The following is a 20,179-nucleotide window of genomic DNA, read 5'->3' as shown; positions in this document are numbered from 1 at the left end:
GAAGTCTTTTATATTTAAATTCACTAAGTGCTGTTTCAAAGCCCAAAATAATGCATTTGAAACTGTAACTTCAAATTGGATCTTGGTTTTATTCTCAGTACCACTTGTTCTGTTGTGCCAAATTCTAGACACCTTTTGGAACAATACCAATTTCCATTATTTTGTGCAACGAGTACAGTAATTTTTGCTCTGCTTCACCCAAGTTAGTTGTGTAGCTTGTGAACTTGCAACCTGCTTCCAACATCTTGCAGCTGTTGGTTTGGATTAGAAGCATGGGTGAAAGCATCCTCTTTATAGACTCTCTAACATCTGATTTTTCACCTCTGTCTGTGCATGTGGAGTGTTCAAGCAGATTTCCCAAGCCATCGGGAATCTTAAAAACAAATATGTTTGCAATTTCACGTCTGAAACTTTGTATTTTCTTTTTGGCGTACTGGCTCAGCAAAACGTTCTTCACTTTTCGGACATAATGGCCCTGTTATTATGTTGCAATCTGATGATTTCAATTAAGTTATAGATTCCACAATGAAAAACAATTACAAGTTTTTATCATGTATCTTTTCAGGGTGTGGTTGGAGGATTTACAGGAATAGTCACAAAACCAGTTGAAGGTAAATTGCATAAAAACTTTGTAGAATTGTATAAATGTCTTGAAACAGTATTGTAATAAGCAGGCAATTGAACGTCTATCAAAGAAACATTTCTCATAATGTGTTCAGCTATTTGTCTTCAACTTCTGTGATGCTTTCAGCTATTCTGGTCATATCTTGGAAGTGCTGCAGTGTATTATTCCTTTCCAATTTTAGCTTTATGGCTGTTTAACTTGTTGAAGGAATAAATAACCTTTTCAGCATTTCAAAATGTGCAAAATCACTTTGTTTTAAAATTTAAGTATCTTTCATTTCCAAATCCTTTTCATGAAGATGACCGAGAAATGAAAGCCCTGTAAAGACGATTAAAGTGACAGTCCAATTCTGTTTTTATCAGAGAATTGTTTGTGTTTTGAGCATTACTTTCTGCGCCTCCATTCCTTGGTAATTCAGGCTACTAGTTATCGATTGAATATGCTGTGTGGTTCGTGGGATTGTGGAATTTTATCATTCTCTCTTTAGAGGATTTTGTTTTGAACAAAACCCACAAAGCTTGTAGCTTGAAGGCTTAAAGGGACATCCTTGCTCCGGAGAGTAGGCCAGGGGCTGATGTTTGAACATCTGTCTCAAAATGTTGGCTGAAATGTGCACAAGAATGGTCTAAGTGCTCCGTGATTCTTTTGCTTAGTTTTCTTTGTTTGGGAAAAAATCTTGACTGTCATTGTTGTTGTCACGGTTCTTGATTCGGACATGGGCATATTATGTAATTCTGGGTCTAGTTTAGAGTGGTGTTGGAAAAGCACAGCAGGTCAAGCAGCATCCGAGGAGCAGGAAAACCGACGTTTCGGGCAGCAGCCCCTCATCAGGAATGAACCCGATGCTGTGCTTTTCCAGCACCACTCTAAACTAGACACTGATTTCCAGTATCTGCCTATGTTATGTAATTTTTGCCTATGTTATGTAATTTTGAGTTGTGCTCTGTGTCCATGTGAGAGAATCTTGACAGGAAAGCCAAACCCCAGTGTGTAATGTCTAATTTGTGTAAGCAGCTGGTGTCAGTATCTGTTCTGAATATGTTCCACTCATTGGATTACCGTTTCCAAGTAATGAAGTAGCATTTCCTACAACAGGTGCCAAAAAAGAAGGCGCAGCTGGTTTCTTCAAAGGAGTGGGCAAAGGCCTGGTTGGTGTCGTTGCACGGCCAACTGGTGGGATCGTTGACATGGCAAGCAGCACTTTACAAGGAATTAAAAAGTAAGATGTACTGAACGTACTGAACCAACTGAATTTATCTGAATCTTCTGCTGAGCACAGAATCCCTGCAGTGTGGAAGCAGACCATTTGGCCTGTTGAGTCCACACTGACTGTCCAAAGAGCATCCCACTCTCCCAACCGTATCCCTGTGACCCTGCATTCCCCATGGTGAATCCACTTAACCTGTACATCCCTGAACACTACGGGCAATTTAGCATGGTTAATCCACCTAACCTGCACATCTTTGGACTGTGGGATGAAACTGGAACACTTGGAGGAAGCCCACACGTACCCCGGGAGAATGAGCAAACTCCACACAGACAGTTGCCCGAGGCTGGAATTGAACCCAGGTCCCTGGTGCTGTGAGGCAGCAGTGCTAACCATTGAGCCACTGTGCCACCCAAAATGGCTCTTGCCTGTTGAGAAGTCTCAAATTTGTAAATAGTGCCCTTACCAACTGGGACGCTAAAAGCTATTTTTAATTTGGAGTAAAAATCTATTCATTAGCTTATGTTTTAATAGAAACTGGATTTCTAGCATAACTGTGATTTTAAAAATATTTAACTAATCCTGATTGTTAAATTCAGGCATTATTGTCCACAATGCACTAACAGTATTCACAAGGAGCACAACGTAAGTTCAAATGACGAATGTCTTAAACTCGGAATAAAGCACCAATTAAAATGCGCAGACCTTTCATCGGTTTTTATTTGTTTTCAACAGTTTTATTTTAACTCATTCTTAGGACGTGAGCATTGCTGGCAAGACCAGCATTTTTTGGCCATCACTAATTGCCCTTACAATGGTGGTGATGAGCTGCCTCTGTGAAGGGGCTCTGACAGTGCTGTAAGGAAGGGAGTTGTAGGAATTTGACCCAGCAATGGCAATGGGATGATGATCTGTTTCCAAGTCAGGATACTATTTCAAATATAAATGACAGTATTCCTGTGCACATACTGTTCTTGTCACTCTAGTCATTACAGATTATCGGCTAGGGGAATGCTGTTTTTAGAAACAAACATGGTGAATTACTGTAGTACATCTTACACAGGCTACACACTTGCTGCAGTTTTCTATTTGTTTAGTGAGAGAAATCCTTTTGGAGGCTGCCGATGATGTTGAGTGGGCTTGTAGTTGATTGTGCCATTGGTGAAATCATGGGTTTAAAAAATCGATACTTTTTTCCTTATTTCATTATCAGTCATTTATTACAATATCTGATTCCACTAGGGTTGCAGAATCGACCGAAGATGTAAATAAACTCCGCCCACCACGGTGTATCCGTGAGGATGGAATCATTAGGCCTTATGATCGCACAGAATCCGAGGGATGCCATTTATTTGAGGTAACATCTGTCGTGTTTGTTTGGAAATTGAAAATTACGGGGCAAACAGGGTCCTAAAAACTCTACTATTTTGTGAGGCTCCAAGTCAAAGAGCTTTGGTGTCATAAGTTGTGCTGCAAGCAACACAACTGTGCAGGGAGTGACCCAGCTGCTGGAGATAGCATCATGCTCACTGCAGATAGTTCTTCTATAACACACATACAGTTTCAACAATGCGAATTGGGTATAATGCACTTGATGAATTGAGGATGTTGTTTGCATGATATGAGCTTCCTGCTGAATACTTATAGCAGTTTTTTCACAGCGCAGTCTCTACAATGCAATTTCTATAGCGGGTTTGCATTGTATGGTTTTCTGTTGCATGAGGGTGTAGAGGAGCGCAACTATCGCATTATAGCAGAACGACCTCTACTTTATACAAATTACAAACAGCTGCAATATTTGCTCCCAGCGTTATGAAGGACACACAAGTTCAAGCTGGTTCACTTAAACCACTTCCAAAGTCAAGCAATATTGCCACTGGCTGACCTACATTTGTTATATTGCTGTTCACTGAGCCATTTGTTTATATCTCCCCTCACTGAACTGTTTGTTTGCAGCCCTGTGGTTGGACTGTGCGTATTGCCTCTGGCCAAGTGTGTGTTTCTTTATTCCTTTACTGGGCTAGCCCCGTTTTGCTCTTTGTGTTGCTTATCATCCTGTTGTAGTTTATTTTTCCAGTATGGCTTAAATATTGTTTGAATGTGCATTCACTGTTCTTGCTCTTTAATTGCTAAGTCCCTTTCTGTGGTTCTGTTGCACAGTCTATGACAATAATGTGTTCATCTCTCCATCACATGTTAATGTCACCTGCTTCTCCTGAACTTGTCAACTAAAGGAGCTAAATGCTGGCAAATGGAACTACATTAGGTTGGAATATCTGGTTGGCGTGGACGAGTTGGACCAAAGGGTCTGTTTCCGCGCTGTACTTCTCTCTGACTCTAATTCAGCCATGCTGCAATTGTTGGAACTTGTGAATGTCTCATGGTTGAGGATGTTCTTAATTGTTGATTAATCATCATCGTAGCAAGTCCCTGTGGAAAACTGATCTATTTAGAGTTCTTGTGTTTTCAGGGTGTTTTGACATTCTTTAAATATAATTGGTTTCCCTGACGTGTAACTTAGATATTTCTCTGAATTGTCACAGGATATATAAACATAGCTTTCATCTCAATCTAGATACAGGTCATTCTGCTATAACATGACGGTTGCATTCCTCTGTAACCTTGTACTATGGGAAACTGCTAGGGAGATCATGCTGTATAAGCTTGTGCTATGGAGAAACTGCTATAACCCTTCAGAACATTTGTGCTCTCCAAAACCATCCACCGTCATCAATCGTGTCATATCTAATTCAGACTATAAAACGTGAATTATAGAAGAACTACTTGTAGTTAAATGGTAATTTTTAAAAATAGTGGTGGAATTTGTTTGGGTAGATATAGAGAAACTATTTTCTCTGGTGGGGGAGAGGGAAGAATATCTAGGATTCTCTTACCTCCGAATAGTCAATTGAGTCTGGGGGACAATTGAAAATTTGAATACAGATTATTGGTTTTACTTGTCTCACAAAGCCAGAGTTGGGTAAATGGAGTTGAAATACATTTCACCCGCAATGTGATTGGATGATGGTGCAGCCTTGAAGGACTAAGTGGCTTGCTTCTGTGTGCTTTGTCAATATCTATTCTGTTTGCTTTTGCTTCCAGTTAGCATTGAGCTGGCATTTTCCATGTTGGATCAAATTTACTATCAGGACATGTGCCACTTTTCCTCTTTATGTACCACCCAATTTATCTGTACGAGTGTAACCTGCCATGGTTTATTGCTGTAGCTTGCTCAGAAATTGTTCATCTCCTTGAGTAATTTCTCGGCTGCTTTCCCAGTGCAATTAACCAACACTCTCGGTTTGGTATTTATCTGCTAATGTGACCAGTTTGCATTTCCAAATCAGATGATCTGCTGTAGCCCTGTGCCACTTTCCTCACTGGTACCCACTACTTCCCCTTGGCAGCTCCTTGTCTGTACACCTTCATACTTTACCAAAGGTGCCCAGTATCCTGTGCTTGCACCACAGTTATTCATGCAAAGGTTTATTGAAAGCCACACCTGGTTAGCCATACTATAGGGGTCCAACTTACAATGCCATCTCCTCAACAGAAGTCAAACAGAATCTGCCGTTTTATATTATCATGTGAAATGTCACTTCCTAGTTTATTTCCATACAGGTGGTACTCATGATTTGTTTTAACAATCTCATCCATTATTTCCAGTTACTAATGGAAAGGTGAAACGTTTTTGTTTCATGTCAGTTTACTTGAATATCAGCACCACATTAATATCTTTGAAACACAGTTGGATATCCCTGGTAATTATTGGCTGAATAATTTAGATAATTCAAGGTCTGTGTAGACTTTACACCCTGTAACAAGGTATTGAGCCCTTTTATGCCTGCCTAAGTTGTCATTGCAAGTGGCATTCAAATCATTGAGCTTTGGAACCTCCGATGTTGTTGATCATCTTGTGGATGATCTCAAAAAGTGACTTTAGTATTAATGTAATAGCAATTGTAATCAGAGAGTAGAATTGAAATTTTTTGGTGAGGCCCATTCCATCCTCAACACCCTTGTTTAGCTTTTCATTACTTCGTCCTGACGTATTTTTGCCCCTTACTTTCCTGTATCATAGAACCAGATGTTGTATTTGCATCCCCTCACTATCGTTGCAACCTCCAAATACAATTTTGGTTTGAGAAATGTTGCAGATACATATTCTTTGTATGTAGTGTTTACTGTTGCTGCTGATTCCGTGCCCCAAAAAATAAATTGGTCCTCCTTTTCCCAGATGTTGTAAATCTTCTGCGATTTTCCAGTCATCTTTTTATTGCAGGTTTTCACTTTTACTTTTATCGCAAAACAAAACTATGAAATGAGAAAGCATTTGCACTTCAGCCTTTCAATGTGGCAAGATTCTTACTTTATTCTTTCTTTTTTTTAAACATGCAGCAAGACATGGAATGAGATTTTAAAATTCTTCGCTTGTGCTAATTTTATGTTGTAAGCTTTTTCTTAACCTGTTGATTTACTGTCTCAGCATCAAATGTAAATATATTCACTTTGTAACATAACTTTCTTATCTCTATCATACAAGTTCTGATAAATAGTGGGTATATATACATATATGATGGACGGGTATATTTTGAATGGGTTTGTACATCGCTTAAACTTGTATCCAACAAATTATTCTGTTGTCTCACCGATAAGCCTAGTACACTTATGAACATGAAGGAACCATGCTATGAAACACATGTAGTCTTGTTCATGTACATTTCTACCTGATTAATTTCTATATTATGATTGTTCGTACTATAGCAGCAGGAAATATAAGTGGATACTTTGATTTAAAATAAAAATAAATTGTATTTCAAACCCTGATTTTGTGCGTCCTGAATGCATTTTTAAAATTTGCTTTCTGATGTGTCGAGCATGTTTAATTTTGGAATATTAGTTTTAATTGATAATTGAATGTACCAAACAGATTAAAACGTTGTAACATTGTAAACTTATATGTAAAATTTATAGAGTAACTCTTAGGTCACCTCTTCATGTTTCTAAAGTTAGCATCAGCTTCGAAAGGATAATCACTTATCTCATTGATTTTGAAATGTGTATATTTGAACAGTAGAACTATCTATATTTTTATGACTATCTATTCCTGCTGAAACCAAAGAGCGTTTTAACTTACCATTAAAATGTCCTTTCAATTCACATTTAAACCTTGCAGTCAAACTTTATTTCTTTTCAAAATCTACTAATTAAGAAGGCAATAAGTAACCTTAACAAAAAGGTAATTTAGAATACGAGATATTCCGATTGCAATATCTTTGTTTTGCACGTTCCAATATGTTGAGATCAAAATTCCGGTTGCACGGGTGAATGTGAAGTGAAGACAATCAGAATTTATTAACAGGGAAGCACCCAAATTGCTACTCTGTATGAAAATCTGTATGAGTGCATAGTTTTTCTTCAATGTTTATAACTTTCAATTTTCTTCCTTAACCTCCCATTTTAAAATTAGCTTTGGGGATGTTAGGATATATTTTGATGGAATATGGAGGTTTGAGTGAGGTGTAAGTGACTTTCCTTCTCCCTTTCTGTTTCTTTCACTCCACACTACACAAAAAAAAAGGTTAGCAGAACTAACTGCTGCTGAATTTATCAATGGTGAGCAAGGAGCGACAGCATATTTATTTCACTCAAATCTTTTTGGCTGTTTGTGTTCCTAGCATTTGTCTAATAAAACAGTTTAAATCCCCACATACATTATTTGATTTTTCTCATTCTTGGTATTAAACAAAAGCATTGGATAAAACATGACGTAACATGATCTTGAGCTTGTTTTTCAATGAGTTATGAATCCTAGTGGATCAGTGAAAACTCGAGTGCCTATCCTGTCAGATTGTAGTGGCCTGTGTTATACCAACCACACACACAGTTGCCACTACATTGTTTACTAAAATATTTCCTTTTTATATAAATTACATATTTACAAAACATATATAATTGTCATTCACATGTACAGTGAACTTGAACTTTAGTAGAATCAGTGTTTCCAGTACATGAAAACAACAACATGCATCCATGTTCACTTAGGTTTCTTCCATTTAGCCGAAAGCTAGTACCTTGTATGCACTTGCTGTTGATCTGTGATTAGGGAGAATAACTGTTTTAAGTTTGCACCAACAAAATAGGTCGCACTCCATGACACTCGACTAGGCTGTGCTGTACATACCATTTTTCACAAAAGCATGCTTATGCCATTCTGTCGCTGTGACTTATTTGTTTTTTTTATGTTACGTCTGCTTTGTATGTCAGTTGATGTGATTTCTTCATTTTAGTCATATCTTTGTCCCACTGTTCACAACCTCAGTGACCCTAAGCTCAGCCTCCAGCTTCGTCATTTAAGATTACCCATTTCCACCTCTGTAACATCTGTTTCAGCCTGTATGCCAGTCAGTTTGCTGTTGAAACTGTCATTGTCTCTTTCTCACCTCCCAGAGCTCATTATTCTCATACTCTGCTGACTGGCCACTTTGTACCCTAAATTTGAGCACTCCCCCAGAGCTCTTATCCATCGTGAGCTATGTCTCAGTCACTCATCACCTGTGTCTTAGCTTACCTATATAGACTCCCAATCTTCTATATTTCCACTTCAAAATTATCTTGTGGCATCACCACCTACCCCTCCCAACCCCTCTCCCATCTTGGTGTGACCTCCTGGAGTCCTCCAATTGTTTGCCCTTGAACTTTGCTTCTGGATTGAATTTCATCACTATTAACCCTATTATCCCTTCAGCTGCATAGACTCAAAAGACAGGTAGTTTCTCCACAAAAGACGACTGCTAATCTCTTCCAAAATGACTCTGATTTATGATCAATTGTTTTGGCTGCCTGTCCTAATAATTTCCTTATGTGGGTTAGATTTTCCCTTGATTCCTCTGTGATCTAATTGAACTATTTTCACTGCTTTGAATATAAGTTATTTTGTGCGTGCTTCCTTCCTTAAGATCCAACAGTTGTCGTATCTCTTCCATTGTCTAGACTCTAAGCTCTAGAGCAGTCTGTTCCCACTCCACCTAGCTCTCTTTCTTTAAGACCCTTGTTAAGGCTGACATTTGTGGCCAAGTCTTTAGTAGTTTTCCCCTCTGTCTCGACATTTACTTTGGTCTGATTCCTCTGTGGTGTAACTTGGGATGTTGATAAGTTCTGAATATTAGTTGTTGTCTCTGCATTGTTTTCCAAAAATCTGTGTTTAATTTGTGTGTATCTGTCTTTAATGTCCTGACTGTTCTGTCCTGGTTTCTTTCACTTTCTGTCCTGTTTTCCCCAGTTTTATCAATCCATGTAAAGGGAGAGTTACCTGTCATTCGTAATGATGAAGGAAGAGGCTGAGTATCTCAATCAAGTTTCCATGCTGTTCAGTGCTTGAGTTGCTTGCCTGAAAGATCCCATTGCAATACTGGTTGAGAGCGAGTGTGTTTTATTGCCTAGGAGGAATCCTATTGACAAAAGAAAATGCTGCAGTTCTCCTTAGAAATAAGAATTCTGCCTGACTCTAGTGACACACCCCTTGATTCCTACTGTCTTGCTTTCCAAATGTTGCATGCAGAACATGCTTAACAAGCAGTCAAAAGATAGAATTCCAATTTCTCCTCATTTGTGAAGTTAGTCTATAAGGACAGCTGCTCCTCCGAGAAAGGGGTTTTTAATTTAAACCTGTATTTTGATTGTGCTTCTGTGCAACTGGAAAACAAAGGATTGATGCTTAAAGGTTCTGGCAGAGATGCTCTTAACATTGCATACACTTAAACTGCTACATCCATAGTAGACTATATCCATTGCCTTCTCTCTACAATTGTCTGCTTTTACTTCATGTTGCTCTGTTGATTAAAAGTAGAGAAATGTAGTTGACAATCGGGTATTAAAATCAAATCAGTTAAGTGCTTTGTGCACCCTTTGCAGTTTTGAAAATGCATTTCTGTCATGAAATTTCCTCAGATATAATTTTGAGCAGTAGGACTACAAAAAACAGAAAATGTTGACATTTGAGAACTCAGTTTTTAAAAAAAGCATTGGCTTTCTCTTCAGGTAATGCTGAATGGTTAGCAAATATGCCTGTATTTGTCCTACCGTATATACTCAGCTGAAACTTAGAATTGTTAACACAACCCCTCCTAGTGATCCATTCTAGAGATCTGAACTCTTATTCAGTCTAGCATCTGACATTTCTCTGTAATGAGACAAATTGAGCCTAGATTTTGCCATTGAAGGTTTTGTTTGGCTTAAATGTAGAATTTAATTCTTGCATTACATTTGGGACAGTACAGATTTGAGAAACTGCACTGAAATAGATGAAAATATGGCATATTTAGATTGTTTCTGCAGGTTTTGTTGTCAAATGTTTTCTGAAGTGGTTGGCTAGTATTCTACAACATAGAATATATCCTTTCAGTAATTCATTCCTCCCTTTCCCAATAAATGCAATGTGTATATTCCTCAAATATTGTTTATTTATAAATTAATCCATCGGATGTGGGTGTCATTGGTTAAGCCAGTATTTTCCATTCATCCTTAATTGCCCTTAAGATGGTGGTAGTCAGCTGCCTTCTTGAACCATTGCATCCATGCAGTGTAGATCCACACACAGTAGGAAGGGAGTTTGGGGATTTTGACCGTGGAGAAACAGCCATTGTAATTCTAAGTTGGGGTGGTATGTGACTTGGAAGGGAATCTAGATGGTAGAGGTCACAGGTTTGGAAGGTGCTGCCTAAGGAGCATTGGTAAGTTGTTGCATACTACTGTTACCATATATTGGTGGTGCAAGGAGCGAATGTTAAACGTATTAGGATTGTCGCGAATCAAGTGGGCTGCTTGGCCCTGGATGGTGTCAGGCATCTTGACTGTTGTTGCTGCACTCATCCAAGAAAGTGGAGAGTATTTTATTGCATACTTGAATTGTGCCATGAATATGATGGGCATGCTTTGAGGGACTAAGAAGTGCTCACTGCAGAATTCCCAGCCTCTGACCTGGTCTCCTCGCCTCAATATTTATATGACTGATTTAGTTTAGTTTTAGAATAGTGAGGTTAAAAATCCAAGTCAGGTTGTTGGAATTGTCTCTTGTTGGAGGCAGCCATTGCTTGACACTTTTTGTGGTTTGTCAAATATTATTTGCCACTTAGCAGTCCAAGCCTGCATATTGTCCAGGTCTTGCTGCCTTTAGACACGGATTGCTTTGGTTTCCAAGGCTCTCTCAAATGGTGCTGTCATCAGCAAACATCCCCACTTCTGTTTTTATAATGTAGGGAAGGTCATTGGCTGAAGATGGTCTGGCCTCGGAGACCGACCTGAGGAACTATTGGGGAAGTGTTCTGAGACTGAGATGATTAGCCTTCAATGATCACAACCATCTTCCTTTGTCCTATGTTAGAGTTCAACCAGTGGACCATTTTCCTCCAATTCCCATTAGCTCCAGTTTTGCTAGGATTCCTCAGTGCCACATTCAGTCAAAATGTCTCTCCATGTCAAGGCAAGACAGCCTTCCCCCTGGAGTTCAACTTTTTTGTCCATTGAGTTGAACCAGGCTTTAATGTGGTCAGGCACTAGGTGGGTTTGGCAGAAACTAAGCAGAACATCAGTGAGTAGGTTATTGTACACATTGGTGTTAACAGCTTTATCACTTTGCTGATCATTGAGAGTAGACAGTGGGAACTCATGGAGATGAAGAATGTGTCACTTTAGTGAACCGTTGATGATTTGATACCCTGCACCACATGCTGAATCTTAACAATTAGCATTTCAAGGCAACATTCTTAAATTATGTCCAACCTGGTTATATGGATTGGACTGCAAGCAATCAGAGCTAACAAATTAACCAGTCTGCCAGGAGTATAGAGCTTGCACATAACGGGCTTGATGGGCACTGGGTGCGTAACTGTGATTTATATGGTGCTGGAGAAAATGTCAGCTGAAGTTTAATTCTTTTTTTGACAGAAATTGGATATTCAGAAATTTGAAGGAGAGCACTACCGGATTCATTGTCGCTTGTATGGGAGAAAAAAGGCTCATCTGCTCATCACAAACAGGTACACAAAACACCAACTGGGTTCTCAGCAGAGTCAATAGTTTTGTATAACCAATTTAAATAAAGCATAACGGAAACAAAACTTCAATCTCTCAGTAGTTAACACGGTCACTATTAGTTTTCTAATGGTGCACGTGTATTTTAACTGTAAATTTACGGCACATGCGCTAACTATTTGCTTCCCCTGGACTTTGTAATTGATTGTTTATATTACATATGAGCTGCTGCTTGCTTCGTGTCCTCTGACTGTTTCAACTTGGTTTTGTGTTCCTTTCTCTCTCAAGTATATATCTAGCTTCGCTCTCACTATCTATGTTAGTCACCTTACCCTGAGGTACAGAGTTCGGATTCTCACCACTCCTTGGATAAAGAGAGATTCCCTGAAATTCCTACTTAATTTGTTAGTGACTATCGTACATTTCTACTTCCTAGTTCGTTGTCACCCCCTCAAGTGAAAATATTTTATTTGTGTACTACCTGTTTAAGCTCCTTCGTAATTCTAAAGACTGCTATCTGGCCATGTCTCTGTTTTCTGTTGTATTTAGAGAAAAGATCCCCATGGGACGTGTAACGATTTCAGACTTCCCAACTGTCAAATGATGTTTTGATGAGCGTTACACTGTCAGTGTTAACAACACTTGCACACGTATTGTTAAGCTACCACAACCCCCCCCCCCCCCCCCCCCCCCCACCAGAGTGTATGTGCCAAACCTTTCTTCTGTTGGCTATTTCTCCACAGGAAGGAATTAGGGTGTTAGAGAGTTCAGTGCTGGTTTTTATTTTCCTAAAAGCAATAGTGTGGTTTCTTTAAGTAAATGGAAAATCACAGCCTCGAGAGACAGTTTTCTAGAAGGAACTGGCAACAATGATAAAAATTACTCTGAAATGTTTTAAAGCAGGTATTTCCATATTAGCTAGCAGCCTAACAGTTAGGAGGAACCTGAAAACTGAAGTGCTGTAGGAGGATAATGCCTTAAATGTAGGTTACAAAAATTGCCGTCTCTCTTTTACTCACCCTCCTGCTTCTATATCCCACCGCTGTTACTATCCTGTTAAATCTAAACAATCCCATTGCTGCTGTTCTCAGACACTTCCAATGCTCTGAAATCTTTCGCCTCTTGTGGTTCTCATCAACACTTAGACTGTGTGTTCTAATTCTTCATGATTTCAAACAGTTTCGCATGACCCTTAAAAACTCCATCTCCAGGATTTTGGAACCTTTTGCCTGCCTTCTATCTATTTTCCACCATCTGTTCTTCCTCTCCATCTCTTGTTCTTCCTCTGCTATCAGCTGGTCCTTCCTCTGCCATTTTTCTAAAGCTGTGCATCAACCAGAGAGTAATCAAAAGAAGTCAAGGGCCTTATTTGTTGAATTAAGAACTGAATTGCTAGTTGTGACTGCAAGCATTGTGCCTTTTTGTAGGCTTGACTATGAAGCTAATTAGAGAGGAGGCTGGGACTGGCTAACCAGTCACTGGAGGGTGAAGGGAAGGCATATTATAGGAAGGGGTATCATATTACCAATAGCTTTACTGTTTTCTGCGACCATAGCAAAGGGGCAGGAATGGCTGAAATTTACTCACTAAGTACAGTACGCAGACATCACTAGGATGTGAAGATTCGAGGCCGGAAGGATCTTTGTAATGGGCGATGTTATGAAAGGCAAGTCCATGATACTAGGTGAAAGGACATCAGTTTGTGTTTTAAAAACCAGAATGGATGATTTTTTTTGCATAAATTTGAGTGTTTATTCTGATGAAAATTTAGGTAGTCTTTGGGAAGATACCAACAATTGTATTGGTTTTCAAGTGGTTGCTAGTTATACATTGATCACTTTGCAATGGGCCTAAGTGTTTATGAGGACGTTTCGTGAAAAGTTTGTTTAAATGGTGGTGTATGATTTCCATTCACCAGAGGGAATCCGAGCCCATGAGGGCTCTTGGAAGGTTTTCCATACTCTATGGCTCAGTTAGGATTTTAATTGTTTTGATAGACCAGTCAATAGTAAACAAACTATGTGAATTGAAACCTGTAGTAATTCTGCATTCTAAGCACAAATTGATCTCTCTCTTCTGTTTGTCATTCTTTTAGGAGGGTGGTGTGTCTGTCTGATGAGATTCTAGGCCATCTTGGTAGTGACTGGAATTACACTTTTGAAGAATTTGTTCAACCACCGACTTTAGAAGGCAATGTGTTGAGTCTGTACATCAAGGTACACTGATTTCTCATCTATGATTTATGTATGATCAAAGAGTGATATTAATGTTCCACGTATGATTATACTATGCTCACTGGCAAATACTAATTTAACATTTAATTACTGTAATAATCAGTGTTATCCTTTTATGAAAAACGCGAACTACAGATTTCCGCAGCACTATACTTCTCAAAGGCTTATTGTTCTTAAGCTTCCTTGTGATTTAATATGTAGCTGAAAGTTTGATCATTTAAATATTAAAGCTTTTGTTGTAAGTTTTGAACAATTTTCTGTATTTTCAGAGACCTCCCTGAGTGCATAGCAGAATATAAACAAGGTTTAGGAGTTTGAGTGATTCATCAAAGTGGTTGTTAGAAAAGTATGATTTATCTGTGTCTTGAGTTTGTTCAAAATTTAGCCCAAACCTGACTTTACAAGTACGTAAGTGCCCATGACACTCTTCTCAGTATAATACTTGGGCCTCAGGCTCGGGGTGGGCCTCTGTGCTTGGGTCAATGGAGTTGTGGCCACTGGGGTAACAAGAGGGGGGCAGGGCTAGCTGTCTAGCCCAGGTGCCAGGTGGGAGTGGGAGCAGTGATTCCTGTTCCTATCTCTGGCCAATGTCTCAGCTGGGTAGTGTGCCATTACATTTAAAACATAATTCAAAAATATCGCTTGTAAAGACTTTTCCAGTCGAATTATTGGTGAAAAGTTGTGTGTGTTTTTTCTTAAAAACAGGATCAGTCGATAATCGGATTTTCAAACCCAAAAAGTGGGTCTGAAGGTTTTGTGAGGAAAGTGGCTGTCCAGGATGTGAAGATGGCGAAGGTAAATATTTCATCAAAAGATCAATGAGTATTTGAACCCAGCCTGATTTCCTGAAGGGACACTTCTTTATTACATTAGAAATAATATGAGTACTTCCTGTATGAAAGTTTGATTACCGATTGTCATTTTTTAATATTGTCTGTCACTTTTATTAGAAATCCCCATGTGCACATTTAGATGGGAAATAACCCATGCAAACTTACCATGCTGTGATTAAACCCTCCCAATATTGATGCTGTAATGGCTCTTCATATTGCATCTGCTTTGTTTGCACTGTAGGCAAGCATCAAGGCACTGGCAACTTCATTTTTTTCCCCCAAATTACTTTTTGTTTCTATTTAACCAAACAGAATAATTTCCTTGTTTTCCTGTTTCATTTATAAATTAACCTTCTCTCATTGTGATGAGATGCTGTGTGTAACAATACTTGAGAGGACTAAAGATATGATCCTGTGCTTAACAAAGTCTAAAGCACATCTGAAATTACATAACAATATTATCAGATTTCAGTGATTGACCAAGAAGAAATAAAACTGAAATCAACATGCAGAATGCTGGAGCAATTCAGCAGGTTTGGCAACTTCTGTGAAGAGAGAACCAAAGTTAACATTTTATATCCAGTATGAATCCATTCTGAACAAGAGTTATATTAAATTCAAAACGTTAATTCTGTTTCTCTCTCCACCCAGATGCTTCCAGACCTGCTGAGTTTCTCCAGCATTCTCTGCATTTCTCTCAAGTTTCCAGCAATTTGGGATATTTTGTCTTTATTCAAGAAATAAAACTGACTCAATTCATCCTGATTTCTCAGCCTAGAAACCGGATTCGGGCTTTTCACACACAAGTAGGGTAGGGGAATGGGTCTGGGTGGGTTATCCTTCGGAGGGTCGGTGTGGACTTGCTGGGCCAATGGCCTGCTTCCACACTGTAGGGATTCTCTGATTCTATGATTGAGATTTGAACTTTATAGACTCACCGTGGCAGCTGGTGGAATTGAATTACCTTCAAATAAATCTGGAATATAAAACTAGCCTCATTAATGGTCACTGAAATTTGTTTCTAAAACCCACCTGGTTCACTAATAGAAATCCAATACCCTACATGTCACAGTTAAGACTTGTGGTAGAGTCTGGTGATATTCTCAAGCAATTCCTTTTGATTTTATTCATGATGCTGTGTTACACCACTGCTGTAAGAACCATGGATCTGTAAGTGTTTTTCTTGGTTGTTAATTATGCACTAGTTTGTTTCTAATTAAATGTTTGAAGCTTTAAAACTATCTGTCTATAATCATTTTGTGTAATTTAAGAACAGTTTCTGGATAATGCTGAGAAGGCCACACTTATTGCCCATTCTACCTTGTCCATATTCTTGGACTAACACTAACTTTTATGGTGATGGTGCTTTCATCATGGTATTATATAATGTTATGGACCAGACAAAACCCCTCAAAACAAGAGGAAGGTAGCCTAGGTCTGAACTTTTTTTTAAGTTTAAAGGGAAATGTGAAGTGCCGTGTTCCAGGTGCAGTGTGACTGGTCAAACATTAAGCAAAACAATTTATTGAAACCCTCTAGTTGAAATACAACCAAAGAAAGAGGGATTTAAAATAACTTGATTCTATTGAAAAACTGAACAGAATATTGGGGGATTCAGTAATTACTACTTAACTGTTCCAATATAGCAATATCCTTTAAACGCAACCCTTGGCAAAATTCAGAAAATACATTTGTCTCCCAGGTAATTCCAGCAGCCCAGAAGGAAAAAAAATCAAAAGACAACTCAGACTAAGCAGCCAGGAGACATTTACTGCAGCTTTCAATACTGTTAAGACTCCAACAACAACTGTTCAATCTCAAAGCTAAAGAAAAATCACAAACTAGAAATTCTGCTCTGTGAGAGCTGGCCACACCCATCCAGGCTGCTTCTATTGTTTAGAACCTCTAACTTGAAACCTCCCTTTAAAACAAAAAGATCAAAATAACCTCTGAAAGTCATAGCATTGTCACAGTAAAGTTTACAGGATATTGACCCCCATGTGTGTGTGGGGCCTGGAGGGGAACATAGAAGTATTTTCCACAATATTTCTGGTTGAAAGAGTTTACAGAGAGGAAATATTATGGAAATAACCATGGTGCATTGCTGTGATGCATCCTGTGCGTGTTACATTAAAACTGCAGTTGGCTGGAGTGAATGAATATTGAGTGTTTACAGAAAATCAAACGAGTGCGAAATACCTAATTTGAAACCCACAGTTATAAATTTCACATTAAAATTATTTTATAGACTAATGAATTATGTTTACGTTGTCTCCGTATTTAAAAGGGGAGATAACAGATTCACGAGCTCACCCTGTATTTCATGAGATCTAACCTTGCTCACCAGTCTCCCATCTTGACGAATACCTTACTGAAGTCCATATAGATCACATCTACTGCTCTACTCTCATCAATCCTCTTTATTATTTCTTCAGAAAACTCAATCAAGTTTGAGAGACGTGATTTCCCATGCACAAAGCCATATTGACTATACCAAAACAGTCCTTGCCTTTCCAAATACATGTTCATCCTGTCCCTCAGGATTCCCTCCAACAACTTGCCTACCACTGACGCCAGGCTCGCTGGTTTACGGTTTCCTGGCTTGTCCTTACCACCTTTTCTTGAACAGTGGCACCACGTTAGCCAACCTCCAGTCTTCCGACACCTCACCTGTGACTATCGATGATCCAAATATCCCAGCAAGTGGCCCAGCAATCACTTCCCTAGCTTCCCAAAGAATTCTAGGGTGCACCTGATCAAGTCCTGGGGATTTATCCACCTTTTTATGTGATTCAAGACATCCAGCACTTCCTCCTTTGTAATATGGACATACTGAAGGAACTGCAATGCCTTTCCAAGTCAGGATAATGAATGGCAGGTGGGGGAGTGGAGGTGGGAAGCAGTCCTTTGTTCTCGGAGACAAAGTCTTAGTGGATTTAAGAGGCACTGTTTAACTCTGACTTTAACCATGCAGCACGTAATTTGATGAACTTTGTGCTTGAACTTTTGACGTTCAGTTTTACAAGAATAGTCAGTAACTTGAATGCGAATGCTCTATTCCAGAGGATGATCGATGCCCTTGAAGAAGCTCAGGCAGCAAGGCAGCAGCAACAGCTGGTGAAACGAAAATCACTGAGGTTTTTGAAGCCCTGAGGTGTTATGCACTCCTGCTCCTTTTGCACTAAATTAATGTCCAGTGTTTGCTTTTCCACAAAACTGTAATTTGCACTGCAACTATATATTTTCTTACTTCTAATGAAATATGATTCTCAAAGTATGAATTCTGTGAACTATTGATATCTTTTCTATGCAGAAGAATAGGCGTGCTTGTACTGATATCAACATTCTCTTGTATCTGAATGTTGATTGTTTCAGTTAATATTCTTAAGATTTGCTAACTTTGCACTACCAAAAATCTTTCAAGTGTTAAAAATTCATGTATAAGTTGAAAATACAATCTATATAACATAAGCTTTTTATGTTTTTATCTGGTCACTAATACACTCACTTTGATAAATGCTGAGCTTCTAATTGAGAATCAAAATGTCAGCTCTATTCGTAATGAAAGCTCAATGAATCTCTCAACATGGACAGCTCTACTGTCGCAGAAAAGAATTTTCAACAGTTGAAAATTATGTCATTTTAAGAATTTGTTTACGCCCATGCTTGATCTTCACAGTTGCATTTGATCAATTCCATACATAATTCGAAGCTTCATGTACAATGTGTCCCTCCGACCCAGAGAGTGAACGATCATCTGTTTCAGTTTTTTCGATTGACTTAACCACTAATTGTTCAGTCGACCATATAGATTTGCTTAAATATTGATCAAGTATGGAAAGCTACCTCTACTAGTTATAAACAAACGGCCATGCAAAGCCAGCTGTTGGAAACAATATATAACTTGAAGTTGAATTTGTTTTTGTACTGTCTCTTAAAGGAGGAAATGTGCTTTTCATTTTAAATTTGTTATCAGAGTGGTTAAGAGAAGTCTGCTGTTTTGTGCTATTTCCATGCCTTTAAATGAGGTTTTACAACACTGAAGTGAAGATTTAGTGTTGAATTGTTTGATGCATTATTAAAAGAAAGCTGAAGTCGGGGAAAAGGTGCTACTGCCTACTGACAGAACTTCAGATATAACAAGGAACAGAACCATCCAGCAAATATGTTCAGGTGTGTCAGAAATTGGAGGCAAGGTAACTGGCCTGCTCAGCTCAGGAAACACGTGTTTGCTGAGGTTAAAAGTGTGAGTGAATTTAGTTTTGAGTGTGTGCCTCAGGAGGAGGTACAGTATGATGGGAAAAAGCAAGTAGTGGCTGCGCAGTAGCTCACTCTAATGAAACTAGGGTCAGCTGTCCAGGTCTGAGCCTGAGGGAAGGGGCTTTTTGTGAAGTATATTGTGAGGTTTTCCTGCGGTAAATGCTGCAATGACCATTTGAATCCTTTTCTGCTGTCTGTAATGAAATTCTTTTTTCATGGTGTAATTACATTTCTTGTTTAATAAATGTTTTATTCTTCATGTTAAAAGTACACTGGTGGTCTCATAACTGTGTTTAGTAACTCACTGTTGAAAAGAAAAAAAGCTAAACTAGGATGTAACTAACCAGGGATCTGGCTTGTTCTTTATTAATATCAGCTGGAGCCAAAATTCATCTCATTGATTTTCTGCACAACGAAACAACTTTCTGAAGCTGCTTTTACATAGTTTTCCTTTTTCACTCAGCTCAGCATTTTAAGGCTAAGGAATCTTATGACAAAATGTGCAGTGACTAAAAATCACTTAGTCTGAGCATACACTTATTTAAAATCTAGAAATACCCAGGGAGGGTTCTCTCTCAAACACAAACCTCCTTAATAACAATTGCATAGTTACTGTTTGATTTCCATTTTTTAATTCTGTTCTATTCTCTTATATCTTGCACATCTGTGTCTCTGTACTTGATATATGCTTCTTTCCTAACTTTCAATTGTTCCCTTATGTCTTTATTCAACCGTGGAATCTCACTGATATTTAGTTCTGTTTTTTTCTTTAGGCAAAATCTATTTTTCCTGTATTCTGTTTAATGCCATTTTAAAGCTTTCCCATTATTAGCCTGTCATTGTCTGCCGCTATTATTGCTGTTTCTTTTTCCTTCACGTTCATTTCTTATCCCTCAATATCTGCTTGTCTCTAATTTGTTCTAGCAATTACTGTTCTACTTAATGTCATTTAAAACTTGTATTCTTGTTGCTATTCCAGAGATGTTCC

General features: G+C 38.6%; 1 protein-coding gene across 1 annotated transcript in view; it reads left to right on the top strand.

Moving 5' to 3' along the window:
• The window catches only part of vps13c (vacuolar protein sorting 13 homolog C), a 286,385-nt gene extending 266,969 nt beyond the window's left edge, over nucleotides 1–19,416 (top strand). Inside the window, exons 77-83 of the mRNA XM_060853895.1 lie at nucleotides 566–611; nucleotides 1,721–1,844; nucleotides 3,075–3,189; nucleotides 11,778–11,869; nucleotides 13,960–14,080; nucleotides 14,804–14,893; nucleotides 17,995–19,416. Coding sequence (XP_060709878.1) covers nucleotides 566–611; nucleotides 1,721–1,844; nucleotides 3,075–3,189; nucleotides 11,778–11,869; nucleotides 13,960–14,080; nucleotides 14,804–14,893; nucleotides 17,995–18,084 — 678 coding nt within the window. The 3' untranslated portion in view covers nucleotides 18,085–19,416. The remainder of the gene's footprint in view (nucleotides 1–565; nucleotides 612–1,720; nucleotides 1,845–3,074; nucleotides 3,190–11,777; nucleotides 11,870–13,959; nucleotides 14,081–14,803; nucleotides 14,894–17,994) is intronic.
• The last annotated feature ends 763 nt before the right edge of the window (nucleotides 19,417–20,179 follow it).

Source organism: Hemiscyllium ocellatum, chromosome 42, assembly GCF_020745735.1.
Source record: "Hemiscyllium ocellatum isolate sHemOce1 chromosome 42, sHemOce1.pat.X.cur, whole genome shotgun sequence".
NCBI lineage: Eukaryota > Metazoa > Chordata > Chondrichthyes > Orectolobiformes > Hemiscylliidae > Hemiscyllium > Hemiscyllium ocellatum.
This window is presented reverse-complemented; position numbering and strand designations above follow the sequence as displayed.